Source organism: Pseudopipra pipra, chromosome 13 (assembly GCF_036250125.1).
Source record: "Pseudopipra pipra isolate bDixPip1 chromosome 13, bDixPip1.hap1, whole genome shotgun sequence".
Classification (NCBI taxonomy): domain Eukaryota; kingdom Metazoa; phylum Chordata; class Aves; order Passeriformes; family Pipridae; genus Pseudopipra; species Pseudopipra pipra.
This window is the reverse complement of record NC_087561.1, coordinates 11778794-11803678: the sequence shown is the minus strand read 5'-3', so window position 1 is coordinate 11803678 and position 24885 is coordinate 11778794. Positions and strand designations below refer to the sequence as shown.

The following is a 24885-nucleotide window of genomic DNA, read 5'->3' as shown; positions in this document are numbered from 1 at the left end:
GTCTCCCATTGATAAAGATGGGGAGATAGTGTCATGGTGTAAGCAAGCCAAATTAGGGCTCTGATCCCTTTCTTGGGTTTGGCTGGAGATGTTACACCCCGAGCTGCCTGCCCTGTGCCTCTGCCAGCAGCTGCAGCCCTTGGAGAACAGGCAGCCACTGCAGCTCACAGCCTGGTTGTAACTTGCTCAGCTTTGGAGCAGGTTCACAGCCTGCCAGGCCATGAACTGTGGCTATAGAAGGGGTGGGGAAACATCACCTCCTCTACATCTTGCTGCCAGAGTGAGGAGGTCTGGTAAAGGTGGGGCAGGTGCCTTCCCCCTGTGTCCAGGCTGGAGTAAACCCTGTGGTGTAAGAGAGTGAAGATGCCTGCATGTGAGCATCCCTGGCTCTCAGTGCTGGAGCTAAATCATGCTCATCAGCATGTCTAAATATATTTCAAGCAAAGCAAAGCAGTAACAGTATGTCCAGAGAGCTGGGAACCACCTCCACTGTCTCCAAAGCTCATCCACACTGAGAAACTGGAGTGCTGACTGGGAGGGTGCAGGCACTGGGTTTTCCTGCCATGAAGCCAGGGGTGAATTGGCTGCTGAGGTGGATTAGCAGGAGCAAACCCAACTTGACATATCCCTGAAGTGGCAAGTGAGCTGTGCCCTGGCTTGAGCTGCTACAGGAGCCATCCTTGGTGCAGCCACTCCTGCATTTAAATTGTGCTGCCTTGGTGCAAACAGTGCTCCCAGAGTGCATGCACAGGTTGTTTGTTTGCACACCTTGGCAGCCAGTTGTGCGTGCAGGGCCAGGTCATGAGCCTCTTGAGGGTCAGATACTAAACTCAGGTTGGACCTGACATTGTCTTCATGCTTTGCCAGAGAACAAGGAGCAGCCTTTAACACCTGCTTTCCAGGCCTTGCCGAGTTTGCGAAGTAAAATCCCAAAATTAGCCCACCAGGACTTTGCTGAGCATTCTGGGTTCTGCGTTAACAAGTGTAATTTCTGGACTTAAAATACACTTCCCTGCACTTCCACATTTGGAAGCTGATGTCATGTTCCTTTGACTGGTCTCTAGTACAAAGATCTACTCAGTGCTCTGTCTCTCACCCTAGGTGTTGCAAAATATTCTGGAAACAGAACGAGATTATGCGAAGGAACTACAGTCACTTCTGGGAACTTACTTAAGACCCCTCCAGTCTTATGATAAGTAAGATATAAGGGCATCTGAGGTGGAGAGAACACCGTAAAATCCATCATAGTTCATTACTTTCCTACCTTTGAATGTTTAGGGACTGTTATTGCTGCTGTTACAAAGCTTCACAACTTCTCTGTGAACCAGAAAACCCGCCCATGTTCTGCAGGTTTCTGCTCTTTCCCATTCCTCAGTGGTCATGCAGACACTGGGCTATGTTAGAAATGGGCATTTCCATCTGGGAGAGGGCTGGCTGTTCCCACCCATCTGCAAGCTCATGTGTGCCTGTCCCAGCATGTGTGTTCCCTGGCAGCGTGCCTTGCATGGCTTCTCCCCTTGTCATTTGCCTTTTTGTGACTTCTCAGCCCCAGTCATCTCTTCATTTCATGCCTGACGACAGGTATCCTCTGTGGTTAGACTGCCTCTCACGGAATCCAAAGTGCTGCTCAGCAAAAAGTGGCTCCCCTGTGTCCCTGTCTGTGCAGCCATTGGCACCAAGTACCTCTGTACTTGAGAAGAACACGCTGCCATCCCTTGTGGCCTGAGCAACACTGGGCTGACTGGGGGGTTTGTCCAGGCTTACCCGCGGAAATAAGGCCACGTGTTTTCCATCCAGCACACTGCTGCCTGTCAGCAGGTCTCTTGATAGTTTCACCTTGCATAGGAGACCCAGTGCAGTTGACTTCACCTCCTGCTCGCTGCTTCAGCTTTGCAGTTGTCTCTTCCCAGCGGTGCCCTGTCCATGAACTGTGTCTGGGGCTGGGGTCCCTCCGGCTGAGTGCTCTGAGGGAGGACTGGGCAGCCTTGGGGCGTCATTGGTGGAGAGCTGGTGTTTAGACATCATCCAGTCTGGGGAGATGGGAGAGTGGTGTCCTAAGGCCTCTGTATTTAAATCACTTCTCCCTTCCCCAAGTCTTCATGTGGGAAAATTTCTCATGCTCTCAGCCTTGTAGGCAGCAAATGGCCTAAATGAGGGTGGTATGAGGGTGACTATGAGGATGGCTTTGAGGATTACAGAAGCAAATACATTAGCTTTGGCTAGGAAAAATCCAGCCTCACTCGAGGAACAAAGCAGTCCCTACCTGAGGTGCTGCTGTATAGGACCCTCCTCCCATAGGGAAACCCACAGAATGAATCCCTGAAGACAAAGCTGTCTCTGTGTCTGTGCACACACAGCCCTCCCCACCCCTGGCTGAAATCCCATCTGTCTGTGCCTATTAGACAGCTAAACGTCTGAGAAGATTAGTGTGATTAAGTGATTAAAATCCAATTAAGATAATCTGTGGCAGCAGACATCTTCTCCAGGAGTCTGTGGTCTGTAGCTCACAGATCATGAATTTTGTGTTTTCCTGTGTCCCATATCTGGGGAAAGAGAAATTCTCGGGTCTTTTTGGAAGGACCACTTACAAATATGAAGGGGGTGCTCCTGAGAGCAACATCTCTGATGCTGACTGGTGATTTGACTCTCACAGGCTCAGCGCCGTGGACATTGCAGCATTGCTGGGAAACATGGAAGAAATCTCTGCATTCCAGCAAACGCTGAACCAAGCCTTGGAAGAAGTTGCAAAGTAAGTTCCTGCCATAGCACTGAGGTTGTTAAGCTATTAAACTGCAGCTAAAAATAATAGAGAGACATGTTCATTAATCTTCCTCCTGGGTGCTGTCTTAGACTTCTTAAATATAGAATAAAATAACAGGATTGAAGAAAGGTGGCAGGTAATGCTTTGGCAGGAGGGAAGGTAGAAGGAACTCCAACATTTTTAATGCTAAGGCATCTGCTGAATGAGAATGTCACTAGACCTGACACAAAAGATGCAAGCACATGCAGGGTGGGAGATCTGGCAGACATGAAGATGGGAATTGCCAGGAAGCAAAGAGCAAATTATTAGAGGTGCTAATTTCCTGCAGGGGAGCTGACAGACATGTTTAGCCTTAGCCCAGCCTGTCTTTTGGAAGGGCTGAAACGAGACAGAGAAAAAACTGAATACTAGAAATATATTCAGGCTGTAGCTTCTCTTTCTCTCTTCATCTCCTCTGTCATATTCACGGGCAGCCCAGAGAGTGGGACCATCCCTACATTGCCCCCAGTTCCTTCCAGCGCATCCTCATCAGACACAATGGGCTGCAGCATCCCAGCTGCAGCTCTGCTGGTGGCACAGGTCAGGCTGGGTCACACCTTGCCCCAGGCTGATAACGGGTTGTGATTCTCACTGTCTGTACCACAGAAACCCAGACCCATCCGAGGGTCTCCTTTTTCCTCCTCCCCAAGTGGCAGGTGTGGGTATTTTGCTGGGTTCTGCAGTGCCCTGGGAATGTCCCCGTGCAGCGGGTGGTTCCTGGACAGGTCCCTGAGGTTGCCATAGCTGCAGGGTGCAGATCAAGAGGCTCAGTGTGGCAGTGTGTTGGTGTCTGTAGGCTCCCCGAGAACCAGCAGCGTGTGGGAGGCTGTTTCACCAACCTGATGCCCCAGTTCCGCTCCCTGTACCTGACGTACTGTGCGAACCACCCGTCGGCCGTCAACGTGCTCACCCAGCACAGGTGAGTGGTGGAGGAGGAGCTTCAGACTGAAATCCCTCCTTTAAAAAGTTACTTTTCTTATTGATACTTGGCCTGCCACGGATGTTGAGATGTGTTTTGACAACAGGGCAAGGGGATAACATGGGATCCTGCTGTTGGGAAAACTGCTAGGGCTTTGGGCTCTTCAGCAAAGCTTTTCAGCTCCAGCATGGAGACAACTCATTGCCACTTGTGTTCAGGGCTGGTCCTGTCTGCACATACAGGATCCTACCTTAGGTAAAACAGGCAACCCCAGCCCTGGCAGTAGCATCTCCTGTGATTGTTACTTGCTGAAGGACCAAGATGCTGTTTCAGACCTGCTCCTCCACATGCTGTGTCCTCCCACCTGCTCACACACTTGCAGGTGGGAGGGTGCTCCTCTGTGGCACCACAGTGAGGGGCACTTTATTGGAGAAGGAGGGTAGTCATCAAGTCACCCAGAGTTACCCAGTTTATTAATTGATCTTAAACCAAATGGTTGATATGCATGGTCATTGGTAGATCACTTTAACAGCATCTTTCTCCCACTTGAGTAGACACTCAAATTTGTGTGATGTGCCAAGCCAAAAGGCTACCACTGTGTCATGCCTAGTGCAGTTTAGCTGTCCTGCCTGCAGCAAGGAGAAAGCCAGGATCCCATCCACACTGTTTAAGTCTTCCCATTCTGTAATGGGAACTTAGGTGGTGAAATCCAGCTTTAATTCAGCGTAACGAAAAGCCTGGCTCCAGTAAATGACTCATTCATGTAGTTCCTCAGTCTGACCCCTTTTCTTAAATCAGTCAAAGAATCAGCTTTAGCAAATGTGCTGACACACACAAGCCATGTTTTCTGGAGCAATGGATGTGCTAACACCTGCATCATGGCTCCCAGCAGGGTTCCAGCATATTATTGCAGCATCCTCCAGCACAGCACCAGCCTCTGCAGTCTGCACTGTCCACCAGACACCTGGCCCTGTGCCATCTCACTGTGCCTAGGGACCAGCTGCTGGCACTGATGTATCCCAGGGGCTGTGCATTCCAACACCTGCAGCCACACAGCATCCTCCCCTGCATCCCTGGGGAGCAGGGTCTTGCTTGGCTGGAAGCTCACAGCTCTCTGCCTGCCCTGCTGGGTTGATGGGGGGTGCTCGAAGGGGAGGCTGGGCTGCCCTTAAAAAGGCACAGCTCAGAGCAGAGCCCTGGCCATCAGGAGAGAGTGTGGGAGGCAGCAGAACACAGCCCTCAGTGGTGCGAGCCCTCCTCGTCTTTGTCGTTGTTGTTGTCTCTATTTATAGTGATGAGCTGGAGAAGTTCATGGAGGGCCAGGGTGCGGCCAACCCAGGCATTCTCATCCTAACCACGAGCCTCAGCAAACCCTTCCTGAGGCTGGATAAATACGTGACACTTCTGCAGGAGCTGGAGCGGCACATGGAGGTAGGTGGGATGTGGGGCTGCTGGGCAGACTCTGCCCCTTGGTGCTGCCAGAGCTGCCCCCTGAGCTGCAAGAGGGACATCTGCCCTTTGGTATTTAAGCACCATGTGGCTAAAAGTGCTTACCACCTCTCCAAGGAGATGTCCCACTTCCCCGGGACATTATCCACCTTTCAGGTTAAAAGTGGGAAAGCAGTGGAGGAGTCAGGGGATGTTGTGGGAAGGCATTGCCTGCTCTTCACCTCAGCCCTTCCTCAAAGATGGGCCATTTCCAGCACAAGTAAAAGCAGAGTTCAGGGCTGGGCTACAGCTGGTATTTGTTTGCACAGCGGGTAATAAATCAGGGGTTTTATTATCGTTTGATGAGATTCCTAAGCCTGGCCACTCGTTCCTGCGGCTCACAGGCACATTCCTACCCCTCGCCTCAGGCTTGTGCTCCTGGGTGGAGGCAGAGCTGCACAGACAGACGTGCATCTGGCAGCCAGCACAGACACGGGGGCGGAGGAGCGAGTCCTGGGAGCAGGGAGAGCAGCCGAGGGGCACAGAGACTTCCTTGGCAAGTGGCAGGTTGGCTTCAGGACATTTCTTCCCCCAGGGAATGTAGAGATCTCTGCTGCTGGAGCTCTCCAGATCTCAGGGGTGGTGCAAGGGGGTGAAGAAAACAGAAGTAATAGTCTATTTTTAACCAGGTTTGCTTTTCCCCCTCTTCCAGTTTTAATTACCAGTTAATTACTCAGCACACTTATCCGTGACCGTTCAAATCCACAACCCAGCCAAAGGATTAAAACCTTTGTGCTTGAGCCAGGGGTATTTCTGCATAGGAGAGGCCATGAGAGCCTGCAGGGTAGGCACACACAGACCTACCTGTCCCACTCTCACCTGGCTTAGCTGAGCTGCAGCCACCATGCCCGTGCAGGGACAGTGTGCTCTTTGCAGGATGCTGTATGGGAATCAGCAGTGGATTTGGGGACACACACATCACCTGTTTCTCTTAGTTTCTAAGATGAGTGTGGGAGTTTTGTTGCATGAATCAGTAGGGCTGAGGTTTAAGCTGTGATGCCGTGGGAAGAGCATGGATGAATGCAGTATAGATGTATGCAGTGTGGATGTATTGTACCATAGCATTCCCTGCACTGCTGCACAGCTGGTGATGGGGCAGGTACGCTCAGGGCAGCCCCCGTCCCACGTTCCAGGCTGAGCAATTCCAGGCTGCGGGACTGCTCCATCACAACCTAGATACCTTAGGATTTGCTTGACATGAGAACTGGGTGGCGAGGAGCTTAGAATATAGGGCCCTGGACATGCAGCTGTGGTCAGAGACAAGGGACAGCATCCTGCACTTCCCCTTCCTGAGCTCTCTGCTCAAACATGCCCTCCCTTAAACCTGGTGGTGAAGCTCCCGTTGATGCTCATGGATTTCCACCCTTGATGGGGCAGTGGCTGGAATACCTTGCACACCAATGGTTTTCTTTCTGAAGGTGAAACCACAAATCCACCCTGCACCTCTGCCCGTTTTCATTGATTTTCTTTCCAAGTCAAATTTGCTATGAGTAAAATAATATCTGCTCTTGCTCTGACCACTTTACACTCATTAAATTGGTATTGCTGAATTGCATAGCTACTTTCAGCCATGTCACATTGAGGTGGATGGTGGGGAAGGTACTTGGGGGATTGTGGCCCCCTCCTGCAGCCTGTGCTGCCTGCACCCTCAGCCCCACAGCCCTGGTGTACTGGGACAATGGTGCTGCGCAGGGTGGGTTGATGCTCAGGGTATGTGATGCTCAGGGTGGGTTGATGCTCAGAGTGGGTCCTGCTGCTGCTGCTGGCTGAGGTATTTTCTCTCCCTTCACTAGGAGGCGCATCCAGATCATGAAGAGGTTTTGAAAGCTGTCACATCCTTCAAGTCCCTTGTGGTAGGTGGCAATTCTTAAAATAGAGCGCTCCATTTCAGGGCTGCATTTCACAAAGAGTGAGTCAAGCCTGACATTTGTCTCCTCATTAGAAAGAAAGGTCTTTTGGAATGGAAAAGATGGGTTATAAAGAATACTAATTTCAACTTTCAAGCCTAGAGCTGCTCCTCTGGATGTCTGTTTTGGCAATTGCACTCTGGCTCTGTGGTCCCAGAGCAGAGATGGCAAATCTTTGACTTTCTTCTCCACTGCTGAAAGCCATGTGTGGGCAATGGTGGCAGCGGGGTCCCTTTCATCTCCTTTTGCCTCCATTCCCTAATCATTTTCCACCTGAAACTGGACCACCCCTTGCTCATTGAGGTGAGCTGGGAAAGGTTAACACGGCTGTGACTGACTGAACTGCTGGTGCAGCAGGAAATTCCCCTCTGAGGCCATTGAGTAACTCTTGGTTTTGTTGAGGTTTGCTCACGGGCACTGGGATACTTTGACCACATTGCAGGTAATTTGTGGCTCTGGGTGCCATGGTCATTGGTGGGGAACAGAGCACAGGGATGAGTCAGAGATGACAAACCTATTTCTGTGAGTTGTGTTACCTGCACCCCTCAAAGTCCTGCTGCACTGAGATGAAACAGAGGGGGGAAAGCCATCCATGTGCACAAAGGTTTTACCCGGAAAAGCTTTTTTCGGTTATTAAAAAAGCTTTAGTCTCTCTCTAAAGCTTTGTAGCCACTGCCTTTCACTATAACCACTCCAGATGTGGTCCAACTTCCTTCCTTAGCACAGCAGATGCCATTTTTCAGTGTTTAGCAGTGCAGATGAAAAATGGAGAGGAGAAAGTTCATAGAAAACAGGAAAGGGCGATCATGTTGCATTTACTTAGAAAAACTCGTCTCCCTTTCCATTTATTCTGGTAGCTAACAGGGGAATAACTCAGTTAAATTACAAGGTGTCATTAATCTTTAGGAAATCTCGTAAGCGATGAACGGGTTTACTTGAAATGTGTACTTGGGTGATGAGTAATTTAATGTCATTATGACACAACTGAAGAGGTTCAGTGTGGATTTGAGGTTACACAGCCAGAGATGCCCCTTGCCATGGACACGTGGTCCTGTTACAGGACCAGGGAGGCTCCCAAGCGTGGGCAGGGAGGGACCACAGAGCCACCGTGATTCACAGTGGTGCCCCTGAAACAAACTGCTGTGGCTTTTATTTGGATTTGCATCCTGGGAACATTGGATTGGGACACTTGAGACACCATCAAAACATGCAACAGTTGTAAAACCAGAGGAAGCCCCCACAGTTTGGTTCAAATGTGTGTGTTTCCAGAACAGACCCAATGCAGCCTCTCTCTTCGAAGACCTGGATAGTCAAAGAGTTTGTATGAAACTAAGGTGGAAAGGAGGAAAACCTCTGTCAGAAAAAGGGGTTTGGAAAAAAACAATCAGCTGGGGAAAACTGAGCCTAGTTTTGGCTTTGCAGCAGTTTTCCCTGTTGGCAGAGTGGTCAGTTAAAGGAAGTTTTGCTTGGATTTGCAGGACTGTCTTTGTTCAGCCAGCATTGTCCTCTGCTTGCTGAGAGCTGCTGGGGGACTGGCCACTCCATGGAGCTCCTCCAGTCCCCAGCTGCAGAGCATTGGTGTGGTCTTTTCAATTACAGCACTTTCAGTAGATTATTTTTGTGTGACTCTACAGCACCACCAAGTCCTGCTTTTGGGTTTGCAGATTTTGGTTAGAAAATATCCACCCATCTGATTCTTGGGGATTTTGCATTGCTGCAAATACAACTCTGCTGTTTGGACAAAATGGGCAAAATCTCTCTAAGCAGTAGCAAAATTAGAGACATTTAACTCTGCAGCTGTCTTGGTTTGGAAAATGTGACCCTGTACTCTCATAGGTAGGGCTGGTTTGGAAAGAAAAGTTTACTCAGTGCAGTTTGCAATTTCTTTGACATTTGAATATAGTCATTACTTCATAAATCACTAGGGTGTGATTTTTTTAACAAACTTTGTGTAATAGGGCCAAAAGAGGCTTTCCTGATCCCTGACATGACCAGCCCTGAGCCCACAGGGCTGTGTGAGTGTTGCTGCTGAAACTGGAGTGGTTTGGGTTTGTGCCTGCCCTTCAGCTAATGAGGCTTTGCTGTGATTCCCAGTCACAATGCCAGGAGCTGAGGAAGAGGAAACAGCTCGAGCTGCAGATCCTTTCTGAATCCATCCAGCGCTGGGAAGGAGAGGACATAAAAACAATGGGAAACATCATCTACATGTCCCAGGTTATGGTGCAGTGTGGAGGAAGTGAGGTGAGTGAAGCCAGGTCCTTCTCCTGACTAAAGGCATTGTGTCCAAATACCCCCTTGCTCTCAGGATCAGTGACGTGGGGCAACAGCTCCTCTCACTCCAGGCCAGGAAACTGCTGACAAATAATGGTGATAAATAATTTTACCTGGAGAAGAGCTGTGCAATGGGACTGTGCACATCTTTGGAGTGAGTCAGGCACCCTGGGAGCTTAGCTTCAGGCCTTTAGTGTCACACTTTTGAAGCAAAAAAAGTATCTCAGTGTCATAAAGCACATTAATTTCCCTCTTTCTCCCCCATGACTTATTCTGAGAAAGGAGAGTGACTTGAAAGCATCCTGTGCACAGCACAGTGGCTGCTGTGATGTCCCAGTCCAGAGCTGAATGTGCTTTGGAACTAACTGAAGGGATTCCTGTGCTACTGATCCTAATGTGTCGCACCAGTGCTTGCCACCACCTTCACCAGTGGTGTTAAAGCCGTGCATGCTGCATGCTTGGTGTGGGAAAGTGCCTGTTATCACTGAATTTCTTGGTGTAGCAACTTTTCCCTGGGAAGACCTGTAATACAGGTTTGGGATGTGAGATGCTGGGAGACATAAGGTCTTCTGAGATGCTCTGCAATGATGGGAAGGGGATTAGCAGGATGCAGACAAAAATCTAATGCAGGAAAAACTAGTACAGAAATAAGATGCTGTAAAGAAAAAAAGCCCAAATAATTGGTTTGGGGGTGATCTGACAGGCTGTGATTCCAGCTGCAACAGGTTCAGTTTGCTGGAGGCAGGTGCTTGTGATGCATTGCAGACTGGACTAACCTAAATTCTTATCCCTGCAGGAGAAAGAAGAGCGGTATTTCTTGTTGTTTTCCAACGTTTTGCTGATGCTGTCTGCAAGCCCACGGATGAGTGGGTTCATCTATCAGGTAGGCATGCTTAATTTGAAGTTGCAAGGCATTTGGTGTAAAAAAAGGAAATCAGATAGCTCTTATCAAATTCAAATCCTCTGCATCCTTCAAACTCTCTGTTGTGATGCAAATGCTGGGAACCAGGGCTTGGTTTTACCATGGGGACTTTCAGTGCCTTTGTCCTGCCAAGTGGTTAAGCAGCATTTGGTAAGTGAATGCTGTGAAATTAGGAAAAAACAACCCGCATGTTGTCCTCTGTGCTGTTGTGAATGCGAAGTGTCCTAATCCAGCTGTCCACACAACCAGCCATCCGACTCTCAGCGAATATTTCACTACTATAAAGCCTCCTGTAAAGAGCCCAAAGTTTCCACTCCATGAGGTACCCCAAAACTGCATTTCTCATGTTTTACCATTTGAATGGCTGGAATCAGGCTGTTGGGAGCTTGACTTTTCTCCAGCTGTCTGAAAACATCAGTACTGTCAGGAAAAGGCTGTTCTTGTGTCGATGTGTCATTTGTCACAGAAAGGGAGATGGGAAAGATTTGGGAAGGATTTCGCTGGGTTTTCTGACTTGACCCACTAGTGGGAGTAAGGTGAGCAGGCAGTTCAGCATGCAAATCAGAGGGACAGGGAAGGCTTTCAGAAAAACCAGGGGAAGTTGATCCTTTTGACTTAACTGTAAAAAGGGTTTGCTCTGAGTGAAGGGAAAGGGCGGCAGATGAGCCGGGATGACTCAGTTGTCATGGGAGCCGCATCTGCGGGGTTTGACCTAGTTGTGCGGGGAAATCTAGATCCATACATTAAAGGAGACTCTTCCTGCAGTCTGAGGCTTCACAAATTAGTTTTAAATGGCGATTCCCAAAGAGAAAGGAATCAGCAGGAACAAGCAGAACAACACCTGCTGGGAAGCAGATGCAGGCACTGACTCCTCTTCAATTCTCCCAGGGAAAGCTGCCTTTGACAGGAATGACGCTGACAAAGCTGGAAGATGCTGAAGGGAACGAGCACATGTTTGAAATTGCAGGTCAGTAGGGCCCCTGCCTGGAGCCGTCCTCCCAGTCCAAACAACAGTTGCTACTGGAAGTACTGGTCCTCCTTCCGGAATCATGATCTTCTTCTTGCTCTTTTACCATGTGTTGTCTGAGTTTCTGAGCAGCCTCCTCCCAGTGCCCTTGTGCTCTGCCTCTGGCTGCTTCTGGAGACTGGAGGGTTTTGTATGGGACAAATGCCCCACCCCAGTAGCTCTGCTCTGGGCTGTGTGCCCGTCTGTGTCCAGCATTGGTCCTGTGCTGCTCTGAGCACCTCATTTATTGACAGATTAGCAGCTCTGATCATCAGGAAGCTTTCCTAGTTTTCCTCATTTTTACTCTTCAATGTATCTTGTTCCTATACACAGTCATTCATGCTCAGTGCCTGAGCTGCAGTGCAGCTGTCTGTGCTGGTGGCATTTGGTGTCAGAGTTCTGTTAATCAGGGAAATGTCATGTTTTCTTACTTTCAACATAATGTAATTCTCAAACATTCATCTCACCAGTTCCCTTAGCCTTTCTGTGCAGTTTCCACTCTGGCTTTCAGTGGTTGCCTGGAGCAGGATGGGCAGTCACATCATCATTGTAGATGTGGTGCTTAGGGACACAATGTAGTGGTGGACCTGGCAGTGCTGGGTTAATGGTTGGACTCAATGATCTTAGAGGTCTTTTCCAACCTTAATATTTCTATGATTCTATGTTTCTATCTTTGCCCTGGCCTTTTTGCAGTCACTGGGCTGAGCAAACTGAGGAGCCGCTTGCTGCTGCACTGAGCTGATCTCACCCCGTGTTTCCTCCTGGGTCTCTACCCTTTGATAAAGTCAGTTATTTAACCCTCTGCCACAGGGAACATGACAGAGCGGATCACTGTGTCCTGCAGCACCAGCCAGGACTTGCACGAATGGCTTGACCACCTGCAGAGGCTGACCAAAGGGACGTGCAGCACCGTCTCCAAGACGCAGTCCTGGAGCCCTCATTCGGTGAGTGTCACCTCCCCGCCCTCTCTGCTGCCCGGGCTCCTCAGTGCAGGCTGAGCTCTCTGTTTCAGCAATGCACTCTGATACTGAGGTAACATCACGGCTGTAAGACACGTCCTGCAGTTTTGTTTGTAACCATGTCACCCTTGTACCATTTTACATGTATCCTGCCCTATTTTTGTTGCAACTTAGACATCTCAGAGTTCACAGTGAATCCTTGTCCGTTCCACTCTGCTTCTGTACGTTGTTTGGTGGTTAACAGTCTTTGTTTGCTTCTCATCTATTTTCTCAGACATTTAGTTCATCTGGGCAGATCCGTGGACCTCTGGAACCGCCCAAGATCCTCAAGCCCTGGAGCTTGAGCTGCCTCCGTCCTGCTCCTCCGCTCAGACCGTCGGCAGCGTTGAGTTACAAAGAGGTAATCATCTCACCTGCCTGTGCAGGACCCTGATTTCACACAATCCCTAGAGCTTATGTCCAGTTTTCTTATGCCACAGCGAGGGCACAGAAGTATGGGTTCTTGGGGATGCTGGGAGAAATGACTGCCAGGTTTGGCCCCAGTCCTGCAATGGATGCTGGTTGCTGCACTGGGCTTTGTGCTACAAGGGACTCATGAGCACGTGTGTTTGCAGGTTGGATGTTTGCTGTTGGCTGCTGTAGCCAGTGCCCTCAGCTGCTGCATGTCACCAATCCTGCAGCAGGGTGTCCCATCAAGCGCTGTCCTTTGGCAATGCCATGGTGGAGCTGTCTCCTCTCCTCCTCCTGCCTTGATCTGAGCTGTGGGTTGGGAACTGTCTCCCTGCCGGGATGTGTTCCAGCTCTAGCCGTACCAGTGGCTCAGCATTGCAGGACTGAGAAGCAAAGCTGCACCAAGAGGAAGAGGCAAAAAGCCTGCTCATGTTTCTTGTGTCTTTCACCTTGTTTTGGTGGCTGGAACAAGGCTCTCTGCAGCAGCCATGGGCCTTGACCCTCCTTCACCACCCACCCGATGTTTTACACAGCGATGCCCTGCTGGGAGGCAGCAGCCTGAGGGATCACTTCCCCTGCAGGAACCCCAAGCCTCGGAGCTCAGAGGAGGTGTGGGGAAACCCAAAATACAGCCCAGCTCTGATTCTCACCCCACACCACAAATGTGGTGCTCTTCTTCCCTACCTCATGTTAAACTTTTGGGATTACTCACCAGTAACTTGGGTAATGTTCCCCGTACTGAGTGAGCACTCTGGATCTGAGTCAGCTGCCTTTCTTGGTACAGCAGCCCTGGGAGCGTCACTGCCCGTGCTCCCAGTGGGGATGGGGATGGGGTCTTGGACCCCCTCACCCCACCAGCACTCAGGGATGGAAAGCCCAGTAGCCAGGGGGCTGTGGGTCCACTGATTCAGGCAGAGATTTTAGGTAGCCTCATCGTATTTTGTTGCATTTTATTTCTTAAAATTTGTAAAGGAACGCATTTCAGTTTGGGAATTAAATTGTTCAAATACCAACTGAGAAGACTGAAAATGACCTGTAGTCTTTGCATGGTCCAAGTCCCAAACAGAGACTAAACCGTTTCTTGCTTGTGCGGTGAATTAAAATATATGAAGAGGCTTGAGGTAGAGGAGAAATTTTTCTGTGTGAAAAACCACAGATTGAGTGATATGATTAATACTACAGTCCTTTGCAGTTTCTTGTCCCCTGCCACACATAGCAGGAGTTAAACTCTCTGTGTGGAAACCAGGGGAGAAGTTTTTGCCATAGAGGCCGAGCAGGCGGGGAGCCCCTAGGGGCGGAATGCTGGATGGTATCCTGTGAGTTGTCAAAGGACCAAAAATATCATTTTCATGGGAACAGGCTGTGCTGGCCAGTTGGTGGAGAACCAAAGGCCAACATGTCCAGCAGATCTGGGCAGGCACAGCCTGGTACCCAGTCAGTCCAATCTGAGGCCCCTTCTCAGGGGAGGGACTCATGGACATGAGTCTGTGATGACAAATGGGAAATAAGTTCTGTTGTCCCAAGCAGATCCTCATCTGCCTCGTCCCTCTCTCTGGGGTGCTCAATCACTAAGGGGAATCCCTATTCCACTGTATTTTATTTTTTTTTAATTTAAAGTAGGGCACAAAACAAACTATGCAAACAGCTCCATGCAAGTCACCTTCCTATAATGAAGATAAAATAAAGAAATACAAACTTAAAGATTATTTGCAGGGAAGTGAGTGGGAGAGTTTGATTAAAAGGTTAGAGATTTTCAGACATCCATGTTACTTTAATTGGCTTCTGGTAGTGTAGGATGGGATGGCATAGTCTTGTGCATTTCCTCATACCTTGCTGTGCTCAGGAAACCCCAGACCCTGCTTGCGTACTGCACCTCACTCTTGTTATTTCCATTGAAATTGGGTCATTTTTCCTGTTCTGTTTCCAGTAATCATTTGAAATAACAGAACAGGTAAGTTCTGTGGGTAAAACAATGTGTATGGATTCAAGTTAGCAAAGGAAAAAAGATTTACCAATAATTTCTTCTACCACTTCTTTTTTTTTTTTTTTAAACTGGCTGCTTTGCATTAAGTGAAAGATTTATAACTTCAGGATTTTGCTGGTCAGACCTGCAGGAGAGCTGTGTGGCTCCCTGGACAGAACATCCCAGGGATGGGACCCTCCACAGGGTGTGTAGGGAGCTCCCCATCCTTCCAGCAGAGCAGGGAGATGCTGCAGCGCTGATGCCTGATGTAGTCAGTTCTCCAGCGAGGCTGGCAGGTCCCCTTTGAGAAGATGCAGTCCTGGGAGGCTGTCACCAGGGTGGGCAGAGCATCCTGCCATCCTGGCTGGGGTTGAGGCCAGCAGGACTGGTGTTGAGCACGGGACCAGACCCCAAGCTGCTCCCCAGGGCTTGGATGGAGCCAGACACACGGGGGTCTGGCATTTGTAAGCATCATTTTAGGCAACCAACATCCACAGACACCCACTACTAACAGGAGGCATGTTCTCTATGTGTTTAGAGTGTATTAATGCCCACTTACCATGTGTTTCACATGTAATTTTTTTCAGTTTTGCATGACACCGTGCTCCTTTGCATGTTGATAGTGCTCTAAAACCAGTACACGGAGGGTTTGCCGCATTAATCGCAAGACTAACATTTAAATGTGTTTTAGAATTGTGAATTTAATGGACTTGGTCAATAAAATCATCAGTCTCTCACACTCATCTTCTCTTTCTTTGCATATTCATTGTAGAGGATGTCTTATATCTTAAAGGTAAGGGTAGATACATCTCTTTGGCTTATCGTGGCAAAGAATGCTCGTTCCTGTTCATGCTTCTTATGCTTGCATGACCCTAATTTTGCCTGGCTGTATCAGTAAGTTATTGTGAGAGTCAGTAGCAACTGGCAAATATATTTTGTGATAACTCTCAAGAAGGATTTAGTATTATGGTACTTAAACTTCCTGGCATGCCTCTTCTCCTGCTTTAAATCCCTATTGCATGTAATCTACTAATACACTAATTCTCTCCAAATCAGCAAGACTTGTGAAAGTGAAGGAGATAAAAGCTTGTGTTTCTTACTCGTGGAGTCATAGCAAACACTAACTTTGTGTGTGTTTGTGCGTTCTCTGTGTATGTGTTCGGGGGATTTATAATCTCAAACAAATTGTGGGCATTTAGAAACAGTGTTATTTGCCTACTCTTATATTAGAAATCAAGTCAATGGAATAAACAATACTTTAGGGTTTTCTAGCACAGACCACAGAGTTGGTAAGCAGACTAAAAGTGCTTAGTATGTGTTTGAATTCTTTGGCTAAAGGATTTTAGACACAGATTGAATTTGCTAGAGGAGCCTGTCCTGGCCCAACCCTGCAGGTACAATTCCCACTGCTGTTCCAGGAAGCAGTGGGTCACAACTGGCACACAGGAAAGGCAAACCCCATCATTTTCCCCGACTTTATCGTTGTCTGCTTTGTAGTTCTCTAACATGTTGTGTGTAACAGAGATAACTGCACCGGCTGCGCTGCTCCGCTGTCCGAGCTGCCTGTGGGTCTGGGTACACACAAGTGTCTGTTTCTCTGTAGGATTCCAGCAAAAGCCCAAAAACAATGAAGAAGTTTCTTCCAAAAAGGAAAACTGAAAGAAAGCCATCTGATGAAGAGTTTGTTATTCGGAAAAGTAAGTGTTGCCCAGAAAAGCTGTGGTTGCCCCATCTCTGGCAGTGTTTAAGGCCAGGTTGGACAGGGCTTGGAGCAACCTGATCTAGTGGAAGGTGACCCTGCCCATGGCAGGGGTTCAGACTGAATGATCTTTAAGGTCCCTTCCAACCCAAATCATTCTATGATTCTATTTTTCTTTTATCTCTGGAGGTTTCTGTGTTTTCAGTGATCTCCATGGGACTTTGAGGACACCCTTTCTTTACAGGCAGGGTGCTCTCATTGTGATGAGCCCACATGCTGCTGAGCAGGGGAGGCTTCTGGAGGTGCACTGGTCCTCAGCCTCTGACAGATCCCCTCCTCCCCTCCCAGTTATGACTGCTACACATGCCACCACCCTCCTCGTGATTGCTACCACAAGGTCACAGGTTGTGGGTGGTCTTGTTCTGGGTATGAAGCCAGAGAACTACTCCCAAGTAGTTAAAAACTGTAGTAAAACTGCACATCAGAAGTGGCCAAAATATGTCTAAGAGCTGGGGCAAACCTGGCCACGCCAGCAAGTCCTAGAATAGTTTACATGGGGAATCAGGGAACAAAAAAAGCCCAAATCCTGCCAGGGTGTTCACCTGCAAAGAGGGATGTCCTGACAGCTCCCTGAAGCCCACTTGGGACATTTTTCCGGGGCTTTACATGAAGGGCCATGGGCACCCAGGCCATGGTCAAGCTGCAGTGTGCAGCTCTCCCTCGAAAAACAGCACTGAGAGGGAGCTGGAAATTAAGTCTTCGTGTTTCCAAGTCCTGCTCTGGTGCTGATGTACCAGAGCCCCCATACCAGGGCTGCTTTGCCTGCCCATCTCCCAGCACTGCCTGCACCCAAAGTCAGGCATCACCCCCTGGGTTTTGATGAAATGATCAGCCAGAAGTGCGTTTTCATACCAGTTAGTCATGGTGCTCAGTGCCACACAGGCCCAAAAATGCAAAGAACCTCAAAAGAGAATTGAACAAAGTCCCAGATAGAGTGTCAGCCACAGAAACAACACAATCTTCTCTTAAAGGGCTTGGGAGCAAAGGCTGGGAGAGATGAGGCCAGAGCACCTTGGTTTTTGTGTGAGCTGCTGTTTGCAATGTTTTACAGGTACTGCTGCGCTGGAGGAAGATGCTCAGATCCTGAAGGTGATCGAGGCATACTGTACTGGGGCAGGCTTCCAGCAAGCTCTCAGCTCAGGTGGGCACACAACCACATTATTTAGTTCATACTCTGCCCACAACACTGATAACCCCTCTGGGAAAAAACAGATGTTGCATCATACAGCAGTGAGGCTCATGCTAGGAAACTGTGTGGTGCTCAGTCTTCGAGATAAGGGAGCTTTATCTGCCTGGTGGTTTAGCTGCCATTGTTTTTCTTCTAAACACAGAGAAGAAGCAGGTAGGAGGGCAGATGAGACACTGCTATTTCACCAGTGATTACCTGATGGTAATCTCAGGTTGCTTATAGCTTTAGAAAGGAAGCATGAATATTATCTCTCAATCAGCTGCATGTTTAAGAACAAGCAGCTTCATAAGAACCTAACATCTTCAACTCTGGAAATATAACTATTTATCATTGCTGCTGAGATGTCAAATTAAATCACTGACCTGTCAAATAATGGTACATTTAAAAAAGGGAGGCCACAGTTCTTCTGGGAGCTCTTGCCCCTAATTGAATGGTTTCATTTATAAGTCATGATGTAACTTTAGATGCATTGAGCACTCTTGAAAACTTTCCACTTGCTGCTGTAGCTCGGGGATGTACAAGCCTGCACTTAGCCATGGCAGGGAGCTGATGTCTCCAGGCTGCCCCAGGCTCACAGCGGAGCAGAGAGAACGAGGGCTCCTGTCTCCAGAGCAGGGTGGGCACCAGGGAAATTTCCCCCTTTTTCTTCCTGATGAACAATTCTTGTACACAGGCTCCCGTAAAGACTCCATCCCCCAAGTCCTTCTTCCTGAGGAAGAGAAAATCATCATAGAGGAAACACGAAGCAATGGCCAGACAGTGACAGAGGAAAAGTAAGTGTGGTTGCCCTCCACCTGCAGATCTCCATGTCACTTTTCGGAAAGGCATTGAAAACCAATGCCCTGTCCTTCTGTGTCCCCACAGAGGAGCAGGGCTGGTGTCCCTGACTGCTGCCTTAGTTCTGGCAAAGAACCACTGGGCAATTTCAGTTGCTGTTTTGTCCCTTTTAAGGGCAGAGCTGCCTTCCCAACTGCCCTGACCTGGCTGTATCCCTATGGATACTCCCTCTGGGAGTCTGGATCCCCAGTTTATGACTTATCCGGATGTAGCTAATGGGGTCAGGGAGGACAGAACCAAACAAGTGACTCTTTTTTTTTTTTAACTACTGACATGCTGGGCTGCTGCTGCCCCGGGGGAGCCTGCCTGGCACCCTGCCTGTGAGTGCTCCCAGCCTGTTCCAGAGCTTCTGCATCTGGGTGACTCTGTTGATCTGCTCCCTTTCCAACCCAGATGGTGCATTCCTTTCATGTTTGTTTTTTTGCAGCATAACCTCAAGGAATCAAGCTGCTTTACAAAAGATTCTCAGGCATGTCCATGATTAAAGACATTGTTATTTATTGCTGTAGCATAAACAAGGAAGCCAAAACCACAGACCATTGTTAATAACTTAAAGACAGCAGAACAAGGTATTGAAGTTTGAGAAAAGAGCCCTGAGTTTTGGACCAGTGGCCTATCAATGCTCCTGGGCTGTGTTTCCAGAGTCCCTTTACAGGCAGCAACCTGATGCTTGTGAAGCAGAAGCTGGAAGCACCTTCCCAGTCAGTGCCTGGGTCATGACAGCTCCTGTGCTGTCACTGTTTTCCTGCACACCAACTCTTCTTCTTTTTTTTCTTTTCATTTTTTTTCAGGAGCCTTGTTGACACAGTTTATGCACTGAAAGATGAAGTCAAAGAGCTAAAGCAGGTAATTTGAGTGGGATTGTTTGTGCTGGGAGTTGAGCAAAAGCCAGTCAGGCTGTGCTGGGTCATCCTTGACTGGTCAGTGCCCGGGAAAAGTCCTGCTGATGCTGGTCCCACCCTGCAGCTCCCTGAATGAACATTAGTTTTCTTCTGATTTAGCTCCTTCAATCACAGAATCATAGAATCTTCAAGGCTTTAAAAGACCTTGAGGATCATTTAGTGCAACTGTCAACCCAGAACCACGTTCACCACTAAACCATGTTCACAAGTGCCACAGCCACACATTCTATGAACAACTCCAGGAATGGTGACTCCACCACCTCCCTGTTCCAGTGCTTGACAACCCTTTCTGTGAAGAAATTTTTCCTAATATTCAATCTAAATCTCCTCTGGCACAACCAGAGGCTGTTTCCTCTCATTCTCCATGCAATTACTTGAGCACCAAAAACCACAGGAGGGAAGGAGTAGCTGCTCTTGTGGTAACATGAAACTTTCCCCCTATTCTAAAAGCTCTTTCAACTTGACTGTCCATATAGGGGTCTGGTGAATACCAGTTCTTACAGACTCAGAGAAAATATGTCCTCCACCCTCCAGCACCAAGCCTGGAGGTGGGAGAAACCACCCCAGGAGAAGAGAGTTCTTCAACCCAGGCTAAAATTACATTTCTAGGGAGGATGTTTCTTCCTGATTAAAGTCAGGAGACTTTTTTGCAGGTCTGTGAGGTAGTAAGGATCTGTTTGGGTTAATTGTGGTCCAGTCCACTTATATTCTCATCCTCAGAAGCTCCTACCAAATGTCCCTGATATTTCATCACCTCTGAGGCACTAGGCAGGCACGTGGAAGGACCTCATTGCATCAAGTGCCTGGGCATTAACTGTGTCTTTATTCCTTTATTTCTCACCTTGCAGGAGAACAAAAGGATGAAACAGTGTTTGGAGGAAGAGCTAAAATCCAGGAAGGACTTGGAGAAGCTGGTTAGAAGGCTGCTGAAGCAGACAGACGAGTGTGGCAGGGAGGACACGGGGCGCAAGTCGTCCCTGATCGCCTGAATTTGGGGAGAAGCTGCTGGCAGTGGTGTGTGACCTCAGGTGTTTTTTGGGAAGCGGAACTGGATCCTTTGCCTCTTCTTGCTCCTTATTTTGTTGGTTTGGGGAATTTTGTTACCAAAAAAAAAAAAAAAAAAGTCATAGAGAAAAAAAATAGTTTTTCTTCCATCCAGTAAGGAAATAAAGCAGAAACAATCAAGTAAAAACAAACAAGTAAACCAGTAAGCAAGCGGTCCATGATTCACAATTCATCTGCAGCAACTAATACCTCATCGTACCTGCTACTGGGAGCAAATACAAACTCTGCTGATGATTACTGCTCACAAAGGCTTGGGCAGCAGTTTCCTAGAGGAAGCTTAAGGCACTTTTTAATGCTTTCATTCTTTTCAAAAGCACCGGTACCTATTTATTGAATGAAAACATTATTGAGGTGGCGTTGAGCAGAAACCAAAAAGCACCATGCTCCTCTTTTCAGATAATCACAACTGGGGAAGCTTTTCCCATTCACCTTCTTTTTCCCCATTAGTTGACTGTAGCGAACTAGAGCCCAGCAATACTGTGGTTCCTGTGTGGCCTTGATACTGATTAAAATGTGCAATTAACATGAAGACATTTGAACTCCCTGGGGAGGTCAGACCTGGAGCACCTGTCAGAGCGCATGGGAAGGTGTGTTGCACAGTGCTGCCTCCTTACAGCTCGTGATTAGCACAACAGGTAACCGCTGTTCTGCCCCCCATCCCGTTTCTTATGCATGACCTAAAACTCCTACCCCCCTGCTTTGTTTTCACATTGAGTGTCCAGGTATCCTAGGAGATTATAGTTTTGCTGCGCTTCCCCTTGCAGGATGTGCTTTTCTCTGTATGAAATGTAAACACTGCTTGACAACAACAAAACAACCCCAAATGTGCTGGTTCCTGCTCCCTCCTGCCCACGTTAGGCTCTCCATCACTCCTTCCCAAAGGCTGGGAATGTAGCCAATGGCCACTTCTCCCCCCATCGCCCCAAAGGGGCTTTCTGCTAGAGAAAAGGAACTTTCTCTTGGAATAGGAAAGGTATTTATGCTTTGACAAGAGCTGGAACGCTTCTGGGAAAAGGATGTGCAACACCCTTCCAGATCCCTGCACAGCTCCTCGAACACAGCACACAGGCAACATGCATATGTATCAGCTATCTTCATCTTATTTGGTGTTATACCCTAGTTTAGAACTGATGTTTTCCTTCCTTCCTTAACAGCATTATAAAAATAACCTTCTGTTAAAGTTAATGATAAGTCTTATTTATCTCACTGGGCAGCATGGTCCCAGGGTGTGCAAAGGCACCACAGATCATTACAGTCACACCGTTACGTTGGTCATGAAGGACATAACAGAGGCAATAATTACAACTCCCTCCTTGCCATTAAAATTCAGCCAGGACATAGCAAATGGTGTTTAGGGAGAAATAGACTCAAGAAGATCATAAGGAGTGTAATAAGAAATGCTCTTTAAGCTGTTTCTAGGACAAAACAGAGGTCTGGCTTCATTTGCCATGCCCAGAGCATCCCAGCTGGATGGCAGCTCCCCACATCCCCACCCAGGCACACAGTTGAGTGGTTTGGTCAGCAGTTGAGCCCTAGTGTTCCTGTTAATCGTTTTCCAGGAAAAGGACCTTTGCTGCACATTCTGCTGCCCTGGGATGCCATGCCCAGACACCTCAGCACTATCTGGTCCTGCTGCCTGGCCAAAGCTGGGCTGGGAACTGGGCTTGCAACATGCAGCCAGTGCAAGGAAGCAAACCAAGGACCCTTTACACTCCGAGGAGAGGGTAGAAATGTGTCCTCACTGCCCCCAGGTTTAGTTGAAACCCGTGCTGTGTACATATGCATGTTTGTGAGATGTTATGTGATGGAGGGCACACTGGGACTTTTTGGATCAAGCGTTTTGTCAAGAGCTAGAAGCCAAAAAAAGACAAGAAAATAAAAAGGAAAAGAAGCCATGCCGGATGGACAGCAATGTTTCCATATTTACTTTGTTTACAGTGCTTTGTAAATAGGTTCCAGTGAGTCTGTCTTTAGATGGATGTTGTGTCAGCTGCCTTCCAGTTTATCTTTGTCATGTAGGTTTATTTACTGTAACTACTTATGCAAGTTCAACTTTTCTAACATGTTTTTATTTTGAACAGTTTTTTAATTGACATTTTCAACAAATAAAGAAGGATAAAAGTCTCTTCTTAGCCCTCGGTGCTGCTTCCTTTGTTTCCATTGCGAAAGCAAAGCCAGGACTTGCTCTGGGCATCGCTGATTTGCTCAAAATGCCCATGGCTGCATTGTCCTGCCTCTGATTTACTGGATGCTGGTAGGGATACAGGAGCAAAGGGTGATGCTGGCACTTGGGCTGTTTATTCCCACCATCACCCAGACCTGCAGCAGGGAAGGGCGCCTGCTCCCAGGGGAAGAAGATACACTTTCATCCCTCAGGCCCTGCATGCACTCTGCTCACAGGGATGCTTTATGGAGAACAGGCTGCTCTCTGCTGCACCAGCCAGCTGCTGTAGATAAGTGACTTCCTGCCTGTTTGAGATTATTTTTTTTTTTTTAGTTTAGTGTGTTCTTTTCTGGGGATTAGGTGTGGTGACAGGATTTCCTTTGGTCTACCACTTGGACAAGACTCTCCTGCACACTGGGGTTTTTTTTAACTCTTTGGTAGGACATGCCACACTCTCAGTGTGCAACCAAAGCACAAGGATTGAGAGCAAGAGGACTGGACCCTGCTCTTCCTCTCCAAACAGCACTTGGAGTGGAAAATAGAACATGGAAAAAAAGAAATACTGGCCTTGGGTGCATCATGGAAAAACACTCAAGTCTGAAACTGATGGAGGGCAGGTTTAGATGGGATATTAGGAAGAAATTCTTTACTGTGAGGATGGTGAGGCACAGGTTGCCCAGAGAAGCTGTGAATGCTCCATCCCTGGAAGTGTTCAAGGCCAGGTTGGATGAACCTTGGGGTAACATGGTCTAGTGAAAGGTGTCCCTACCCATGCAAGGGGGTTGGAAGTAGATGATCCTTAAGATCCTGTCCAAGTCAAACTGTTGTAGGATTCTGCAAGACAGCCCACTTGAACCCAAGTGGCACTCGGGAGAATTGTTGCAGAGGCAGAGCAGGACCACATCCAGACCCAAGAGCCCCGGACAGGCATCCTTCACTTCCTGCTGCCTGTCAGCTCTGAGCTCAGTGGCCCAAGTTGGAGAGACCCTGCTTGCAAAATCACATACAAATCTTTTTTGAAGAAAGAAAGCCCAAAATCTCGTTTCTTGTACAAAACTCAGTATATGTATATGTATTTCCAGCAAGTTCAGTGTGTCTTCAGCCATGTAAGCACCTCTCTCAGCAGATGACTGTGCTGCTGCTTACTCCTGCCACTGCTCATCTATCACCCCCTGTGCCAGTCCTGCTGATGTGTCCCACATAATCATCATCCTCTCTTCCCCTTCTTTACTCAGAGAGAAGAACAAAAATCAGTTTGGAAACCGTAAAATCCACAGCCCAAGGACTGACATAGAGGCCCGACGTCAAGGGAACAGTCAGTGAATCGACAACCTTCAAACTTTCCATGGGGAGAGGAAACCTGTGCCTGCTACAGCACCGGGCAGGGCAGTGGAGGAGAACAAACCACCCGGGAGAAGGGCACAGCTGGATGGCAGCAATCGAATCTCCTCCCCTCCCACACACTACCTCACATCTGAATCCCACAGGCTATTTTTGGCAAGCAAAGAAACAGAAGCAAGAAACAAAAGCCCTGGGAAAAGCAGCGGCATGGGCAGGGGCCAGGGGCAGGCAGGCAGCCCACGGGCAGGGTAGGTGGCACCTGCTGCCCTTGCTGCAGAGTTTATGGACTTGTTTTATGCCTGTTTTTTGTCCCCTCTTTAATTGTGTCCCCCAACCATGTGATTTGCAGCTCTTGGATCCCCTGTCAGTGATTTGGGCTGGGGATCACAGCCCAGCCCAAAGTCTCCAGCAGGTGCCCCTACCCACTGAGGCTGGGGGCTGCAGGGGCTCCAGGGCTGTGCACTGATCACAGTTTCTCCTGGCTCATGACGAACAGTTTTTCTGCTCCTGAAGGTTTTGGCCACACACATGCTCCTCATGGCCCTCCCCTCCCCATCTGCTCACTCCCAGCTTTTTCTGTCTCAGACCACGCCAGTTTGGATTCTCCTGTGGCTCCCACACACTCCCACCGTGACCAAGCAACTCCACCTCCCCTGTGGAGGTTTGGGGCTCTCAAGCCGTGCCAGCACTGCCTGGCTGTGTTTCAGCAGCAGCAGGAATGCGGTCAGACCCTCGACACCGCAGGAGGCCAGGGGAGGCAGCAGCTGCCCAGCTCCACACACAGCAGCCACAGGATCCCAGCTTGTGCAGCATCCATCCTCTGCTCCAAAGCAGAGACATCCGTGCAGGCTCCATGACCTTAGGACAGGCAGGAATAATCCTCTTCCAGTCAGGTGTCCTCAATCCTGTTAAACTACTCCCCACCGCTCTGCTCCACAGCTGT

General features: G+C 48.5%; 1 protein-coding gene across 3 annotated transcripts in view; it reads left to right on the top strand.

The window, feature by feature from the left end:
- The window catches only part of ARHGEF6 (Rac/Cdc42 guanine nucleotide exchange factor 6), a 38545-nt gene extending 17969 nt beyond the window's left edge, over positions 1–20576 (top strand). For 2 of the 3 annotated variants that reach the window (XM_064670050.1, XM_064670052.1), the window contains 16 exons: positions 1102–1196; positions 2654–2749; positions 3597–3719; positions 5012–5150; positions 7001–7060; positions 9209–9355; positions 10182–10268; positions 11196–11274; positions 12124–12257; positions 12547–12672; positions 15458–15478; positions 16289–16382; positions 17496–17585; positions 18307–18406; positions 19262–19316; positions 20221–20576. In XM_064670050.1, the coding sequence (XP_064526120.1) occupies positions 1102–1196; positions 2654–2749; positions 3597–3719; positions 5012–5150; positions 7001–7060; positions 9209–9355; positions 10182–10268; positions 11196–11274; positions 12124–12257; positions 12547–12672; positions 15458–15478; positions 16289–16382; positions 17496–17585; positions 18307–18406; positions 19262–19316; positions 20221–20361 (1587 nt within the window). In that variant the 3' untranslated portion in view covers positions 20362–20576. The remainder of the gene's footprint in view (positions 1–1101; positions 1197–2653; positions 2750–3596; positions 3720–5011; positions 5151–7000; positions 7061–9208; positions 9356–10181; positions 10269–11195; positions 11275–12123; positions 12258–12546; positions 12673–15457; positions 15479–16288; positions 16383–17495; positions 17586–18306; positions 18407–19261; positions 19317–20220) is intronic. The other variant, XM_064670051.1, reaches the window with a different exon arrangement.
- The last annotated feature ends 4309 nt before the right edge of the window (positions 20577–24885 follow it).